This window comes from Asparagus officinalis, chromosome 9 (genome assembly GCF_001876935.1).
Source record: "Asparagus officinalis chromosome 9, Aspof.V1, whole genome shotgun sequence".
Classification (NCBI taxonomy): Eukaryota; Viridiplantae; Streptophyta; class Magnoliopsida; order Asparagales; family Asparagaceae; genus Asparagus; species Asparagus officinalis.
Window position 1 is genome coordinate 124,013 of NC_033802.1, and position 7,438 is coordinate 131,450.

The window sequence follows — 7,438 nt, forward strand, 5'->3', positions numbered from 1 at the left end:
GAACCGGCGTTCCCTTCGGGGTAGGTGTCCGCGGGGATCGCTTGGCGACCCATTTGGCAGACCCTTGTCCCTTGCGTTCGATCTCTGGGTTGGCCTTGATCGATTGCGAGGGAGTGGGTTCCTCCGATGAGATTCGGGTGGAACCCTCAGGTGCAGAGGCTTTGACCGTCTGAGGTCGGCCTCGACGCACGACTCTGTGGCATTTGCGGGACGCATCGCCACCAGAGGAGGAGGAAGACAAGTACTCTTCGTACTTGGCCTGGTCGAACTTGATTTCTAGGGACTCCACGGTCATCCCGACAGTAACCTCATCAAACTGAGCCACCACCATTTCGTTCGATGAAACAGCTTCTCCCACTGTGGTCGCCATCTTTTGTAGGGTGAAAATTTGATTTCTCGGAAACAAGGAGTTTTGTTTGTATTGATAAGAAGGCTTATTACAAACTAACAAATCAAATGTTTACAACAGAAGCAGAGGGAAAGCCCTCTTTGTTTTGTGTGGGGACTTTAGGTGGCTGTAGGACGCTTCGCTCGATGCTCGTGTCGAGTCTGCTTCCCTTGGACCGTTTGAATGAGGTTGCTGGAGAGCTTCAGTACGCAGTAGAAGCTCGGGGCAATAGAGTTCGAGTCTGCTTAGTTCGCCGGCGATCGGAGCTCGGAACTAGGCAGTGGTGCTGCAATGCAAAGATTATGCAGAGAGCTTATGGTTCAATCAGCTGATCCAACTATGAACGGATTGCTCAATAGCTAGAACAGTTGAGTCTCTTCTTCTTGACTTGGAAGAAAAGCTGAAACTTGAACCCCTTCTCCTTGGGTGGAAGAAGTTCTTACATAGTGGAGAGATGGCGTGGCTCTTTGGCTGTTCCTTGAATTATGGGATGTGACCATACGTTGTTCAGGGATAGCCTACTGTTCACCTGTACCATGGGCGGTTATTCGAGGAGCTGCACTTTGCATCACGTCACGTAAGAGTGGGAAGGCCCCTCCTCGTATTCGTGACAACTGCTGTCGGATGCTTGCGTGGATCTGACCAACCAACGAGCGCCGGCGGCTCTCACCCCTCACTTAGACAACTGAGGTGAGCCGCATTTATGAGGGTGCAGGCTGCTTTAACACCTGTCTGCTCACTTGTACTGTGGGCGGCTACTCGGCAGGCCTGGAGTACCATGTCTTCTCTCTTCAGGCCGAGAGAGGCGGGAAAGCATGCTCCTAGCACTCGAGTGGGTTTGGACAGTTCGCCGAATGCTGGCGGATCCGTCTCCTGACTTAGACAGCTGAGGTGAGTCGTATTTATGAATGCTCAGGTTGACTCGACACCTGTCTCATCTTTCGTGCTGTGCGTACTGTGAGCGGTCGCTTGACGGTCTTGGGGTACTGTGCCCTCTCCCTTCGGGTCGAGAGGGATGGCAAGGCCCATCTCAGCACGTGGGGTAGTGGATACCCAGCTGTGCTAACGGCCTCGAGGTTTGCAGGCGGATTCGTCTTTGGACTCGTGCAGGCGAGTTGAGTAAAAGGCGGACTTCCGCTATCCCAATCGATCCGATCGTTAGGCGAACCTAGAATCGAATACATTTGGTGTCTACGCAGCTCAGGCCCGAGCTAGAGAACTGAACGTACGAGTTCTTCTTGCAGGCGAATTTCCAGTAAGTCCATAGAGGTATTTTTTTACCGTCTACACTAGCGATCAGACTAATCATCCAAGTTACAATGGCATACACTAGATGGAATTAATACTTAATAATCTACAACAAGAGACGTAGTACGTCGAGCGAAATAATCCAAACAAGGAAACCCTCATATATATACCATATGTCTCAAATTGTAGATAATTAAATATTCATCCTGGTCTATGTATGAAAAGAAAATAACTAGCCATCCTATCACAACTCACTGGTCCCTATCTCACACAGAGCCAACGCTCATATCATCGGATAACTGACTGATCACAAGAACAAATATCCCAACTCCTCAGACCCACCCCGGTGACTACACAAACTTCACCGGCGCAAGCCCGAAATATGCATCAACAATCACAATATCTCATCTCCTCAGACCCACCCCGATGACTACACAAACTTCACCGGCGCGAGCCTGGAATATGTTAGACCCTAGAGGGGGGGTGATTAGGGTCGGCGACGAAGATGAGTCGGAGGTGCGTCAGGCAAAGATGAGGCGGAGGCGAAGATCGACTTGAGTAGACGAGAGAGGAGAGGGCGAAGATCACGAGTGAAATTTGGGGAGGACTTGAAATTTGGTATTTAGATATCGATGAAATTTGTTGGCGCCGCGCGGGTGAAATTTGGGGAGGAAGCGCGGGTCATAAAAATTCCTGGCAAATTTTTTTAACCCTAACATAACTCCCAAACGGTTTTAACCCGTTTGGGCTCAAATATCCCAAACAGTTTAACCCGTTTGGAAGCGTTGTTTGGGATTATTTAATAGCCCAAACGGTTGTAACCGTTTGGAATAATTAACCCAAACGTTTTGAACCATTTGGGCTATTTCGATTTGTCCAAACGGTTCTAATAACTGTTTGGACAGATCAGTTTTGTACTAGTGAATGTACTTAGAACTGAGATTAGTTAAGAGATTGATCTTGCTCCTGGTGCCTAGGATTCGGACCGGATGTTAGTTATGTCCCGAATGAATCGTAATTGGGGTGGGCAATTAATTAAGACAAATATATATAGATGAGGGGATGCAAATTCGATGTCTAATAGTAGTCCACAGGAGTATCCGGACCGCTGTCGTCCTCCGAAACATCCCGACTGCTGTTGCACCGACTGAACGGTGGGGGAACGTACGGAGGAGATGCGCATCTAAGCAACGCCCAATTTACATTAGTGAAGAAGGGGTGGCGTTTGATCGTTGTAGCGCCCGTCGCGGACCCCATTCGCTTAATGGGGTCCTTAGCGAGCAGCCCCGCTATGAGATCCTTTGCGGCGGATGATACCGGTGGGTCTTTAGGGAACTCGAGTGCACGGGCGACGATATTTGCCAGTGTCAGCTCGTTATCGGATCCTTTGAACGGGGTGACTCCGTAGAGGAGCTCGAAGATGAAAACGCCTAGAGTCCACCAGTCTACCGTGCTTCCATGGCCCTCACCTGATGCGATATTAGTAGATTTGAGTTCATTAAAGCGTGCGTTGCATTTATTAGTTGCACCCTGAGATTAGTACGAAATTAACATGAATACCGCCAATTTTAGTTACCTGATACGATCTCAGGAGCCAAGTACTCGTGCGTGCCAACAAATGACATGGACCTCAAATCCACGGGCTCAGCAACGAACTCGAGCCCACCCGCACTCCGATGTCCAGGCTTCCTCCTCCGCTTGCTCTTCGGATGAAAGCATGAAACCGCAGGCACGATGCAGTTGGGAATAATGCACGACGACGAGTTGAAGGGCGCCGACGGGTTCACGCAAGCCGCCCCCGGACCGGTTGTTCGATTACGAGTTTGGACGGCCTGCGAGGTCACGCTCCGATTTCAGAGACAGGTCGAAGATCTGTGAGCATTAATGTCCTGTCGGATCGAACCAGAACGCGTTCTCGGCTTTAGATCCCGATACACGACGCCAGCATGTGATAAAAAAAACCCACCACCACGAGCTTCTAAACAATATAGAATTAGGGTTAATTAATACAAGATGCAGGAGACATGGAAGGATTAAACAAATTGAGTCACAGTTGAACTAGCACGTCGATTTCTCAAATTAAGCCATTGGTCTTGCTGTGACGTGTAACATTCTTCTAGTGGGGAACTTGATAGAATAATTGCCATGAATTTACTTATGACGGAGATTGGACTTTGATGTTTACGGAAATGACCTCAAAGGGGTTGTGAAAAGACCAAAGCCATGAGTGTGTCGTGTAGCACTGATCAAAAGGCGGACATGGGCATAACGAACAATCCTTCCCTATATATTCCTGTACATGACTTGTACGGTTCTAATTATATTTTCCAAGAATTTTTTTTATAATTATTAATATCGGTAGTTACAAGATTAAAGCTCCTTGAGCATCGGGTCCTATGAAATAGTTATAACGAGGCAGGCTAGCCACTCAATGAATGATCTCTTTGATTACTTTGATCAGTCAATGTCGAATACAGGAGATACAGCTAGCAAGCCTATCCGAGGTCTAGAAAACTAATGATGATAATTAAATACCAACAAATTATCATTTCTTTTCGCTGATTAATAAATAATGACATTTCTATTTCTATGAATCAAACATATAAAGGATTTAGTAAAACAGAGTTTTCTCGGATGCAAACTGCCCATTTGTGAACCAACTTACTTACCTATCCCTCTCGTTCTATAATTTAAAAGCCAATCAATCTTATTGTCGATGTTTTCTAGAGAGTTTGTTTGCATGCAACGTGATGAAGAAGAAAATTGACCCCTTTTGACACTTTGTGTTTGTTTATATGCAAACAAATATAAAAATGAAATACAAACAAGATATCACATAAAATTTAATGCAATTTTAACTCTTTCTAAAAAATAACATAAAAGTAACAGAAATAGAGGCTGTTTTTAATTAAATGATCTTAAATATATTTATTAATTAATCATATTTTGTCACTTGTACTTTCAATAATTATTTTGTTTTTCAGATAAACATTGTATTATAATTGCACGCTTGAGTGGATATGAAATTTATTTGCAAAAAACGGTTAGTTTCACATTTTCAAATTCACTTCTAAATTGTCAAATGCCCCCCCCAATATTTTCCCCCTTTTCGAGAACTGACTGATAACTGAAATGAAGGATTAATGCAATTTTAATTAACTTTATTGGGAAAATCCCTGAAAATGGAAATTTATTGACATAATAAGAATATGCGGTCCAAAACCAATGAAGACAAATGTTTCACATCTGTAGAGAGAGGGAAAAAACAAGAAAATTGCCATATCCAGAATAACCATATATTTTTTTAATATCCAAAAATGTTCAAATTCAAAAAAAGAACCCCACCTCACGAATCATAAAAAAATTCCATCCCATCCCCCCAAAAAAAAAAATTCTTAAAACTAATAACAGAAAAGTAATCGTATAGTCCCCACTTTATTGAAAGATAAGAATGATGGGCTAGATTCACTCCCTAAAAAGGAACAAACAAACTATGCAGCGATGGTTGCTAAATTGCGCCTAACCTGACGGCGGCCTCGTCGAAGCGTTTCCCTCGCTGCCGCTGCCTCAGCACGTGCAAGTCGCCGCCGGGGCAAAACTCCGTTAGGAGACACGACCACCGTTCATTCTCCACTACTCCGTACAGTTTGGGCAAAAATGGATGCCCCAACATTTCCAGTATTTCCCTCTCTGTCCTCGCCCTCCCTTCTTTGTTCCTCCCCTCCAGCTCCTTCTTATCCATCACCTTCGCCGCCAACATGCACCCCTCTGAAGGAGAGGCGCACTTTAGCTCCGCCAGGTACACGCTCCCAATGTCCCCGCTGCCGAGGCGCTGCACGAACCTGAGGTCGGCCAAGGTGAGCTTGCGGTGGGGCCCGCTGGAAAGCGGGCCAGAAGCGGAGGAGGCGGTGGAGATGGTCTCCGATGAGCCGAAGCTCATGCTGTTGAGGTCGTCGGCGAGATCGTCTGGCATCGGTGAAAGTTTTTAGAGAGAGAGAGAGAGAGAGAGAGAGAGAACGAGTGGGAGGAGAACGGGATGAGAGGGGCGAGCGAGAGGGAGAGAGAGAGAAAGGCGAGGGGTATTTTGAAGGGGGTTTTGGTGGGTTGGGCCGGCAGCGTTTGGTTGGCCCATGTGGAGTTGTGAAAGATGGCGGTTGGTGGTTTCATGGGTTTTTGTGGGCCCAAACGTGCAGGGATTCTGCTAATGGCTTTGGATTTTAGGCGAGCCAGGGATTGTAGACAGCTAAGCTGGGGCTTTGTATATTTGGTAATTTTTGAACTTAATCGACTTACTTCAACATCCATTTTTTTAAAAATCGGTGATCTCACTTATTCCTGATTTCTGCACCGTCTACAATCATAAGTTGGTATGTTTAAATTTGCGTCATGTGTCGTTTTACATCGGTTTACGATTGATTGATAGTGTTCGTCGTGCTGTTTTGCATTTCCACACGATTTTATCAACCTCTGGGTAGGATTTCGTTTCAATTATCTGAGATCTACCGTTCAAAATCGATTTAACATTTTTATTCCGGATAACCAAAAATCTTAGCACGTAAAAAGTTGAACCATTCTTCTTTTTGAGATTTTGCTTTAACCCATTTATAAATTTCAATGTCACGCCGACTCACGCCACAGTTCTCAAAATGGCATAATAAAAGGGTTTATTAATTGTTGTGCACCAAGAACAAAAGCGATAGAAACTTGAGGGAAACGCAAAGCCACCCAAGTGTTTGTGTGGTTAACATTTTTATTCCGGATAACCAAAAATCTTAGCACGTAAAAAGTTGAACCATTCTTCTTTTTGAGATTTTGCTTTAACCCATTTATAAATTTCAATGTCACGCCGACTCACGCCACAGTTCTCAAAATGGCATAATAAAAGGGTTTATTAATTGTTGTGCACCAAGAACAAAAGCGATAGAAACTTGAGGGAAACGCAAAGCCACCCAAGTGTTTGTGTGGTGAACCAAAACCGAGAACCCCTCAGAAAACCTGTCCCATTTTTTGCCTCTCAAATTAATTATCAACCTCCTACGCTGCCCTTTTTTTACCTCTAATTCTCGCAAATTCAACGCAGGTTAATTAACATTCAAAACCTAAAAATAAATAATGTAGATGAAACTGCAACTAAGATTGTAGTTCATGAAAGGTTAGACCATATGGAAGGTATTTTTTTCACCGGATCCATTCTTATGTACCAAAAAGGCAGAAAAAGTGAGAAGGAAACCAAAATTATTTCAAGCGTTTAGAGGTTATGACTCGGACACTGATGGTTAGTTTACTTTGTTTGGTTGGATATTGCCGTATAAATGTCACCATCCAGGACAACTAACTGATGCTGAAAGATTAAAATTAAATCGAATTCCATATTTGTCTAGTTAATCTCAGCTTCGGATCCTTCTATATGTTTTTTTGGTGTATATAACCATAAATTTTAAGTGTTCTTTGAGTAATTTGCGTGCCATCTAGCTAGGACTGCTTTCACGACGACGATAACTTCTATCAGAGATATTAATTTCACCTACCTAAAGTCTTGCGATTTGGATTTGCAAATTAATAATTCACAATAGAAATAGTCTTCCGATTGCTACTCTTGAGTATTCTCCATTTGGGTTGTGACTTTTGAGCAGCGTTGTGAATTGAGATGGTCAAATTAATGTCGAACTGCATGTAACCTTTTGGTTTAACGGTAGTGAATCATGATTGTGACATGGCATGAAGACCTAGCAACAAAGGAAATATAAATCAACTAATTTAATTACCTCATAATTAAAACTAGTATATATATATATACTCTTC

General features: G+C 43.9%; 1 protein-coding gene across 1 annotated transcript; it reads right to left on the reverse strand.

The window, feature by feature from the left end:
- On the reverse strand, positions 2,714 to 5,682 carry LOC109824087 (serine/threonine-protein kinase D6PKL2). Its single transcript, XM_020390609.1, has 3 exons — positions 5,154 to 5,682; positions 3,213 to 3,468; positions 2,714 to 3,105 (listed from the first exon to the last, which is right to left on the reverse strand). The coding sequence occupies exons 1-3, from the start codon at positions 5,607 to 5,609 to the stop codon at positions 2,714 to 2,716; spliced, it is 1,104 nt and encodes a 367-aa protein (XP_020246198.1). The 5' UTR covers positions 5,610 to 5,682.

Bases quoted from the DNA above. Each gene is read 5' to 3' on its own strand.
- LOC109824087 (XM_020390609.1), bottom strand. From the start codon at position 5,609: ATGCCAGACGATCTCGCCGACGACCTCAACAGCATGAGCTTCGGCTCA. The intron at 3,469-5,153 runs GCAATTTAGCAA...GTGACCTCGCAG, and splicing joins AGGCCGCCGTCAGGTTAGGC to GCCGTCCAAACTCGTAATCG. The intron at 3,106-3,212 runs GTAACTAAAATT...ATATCGCATCAG, and splicing joins GGCTCCTGAGATCGTATCAG to GTGAGGGCCATGGAAGCACG.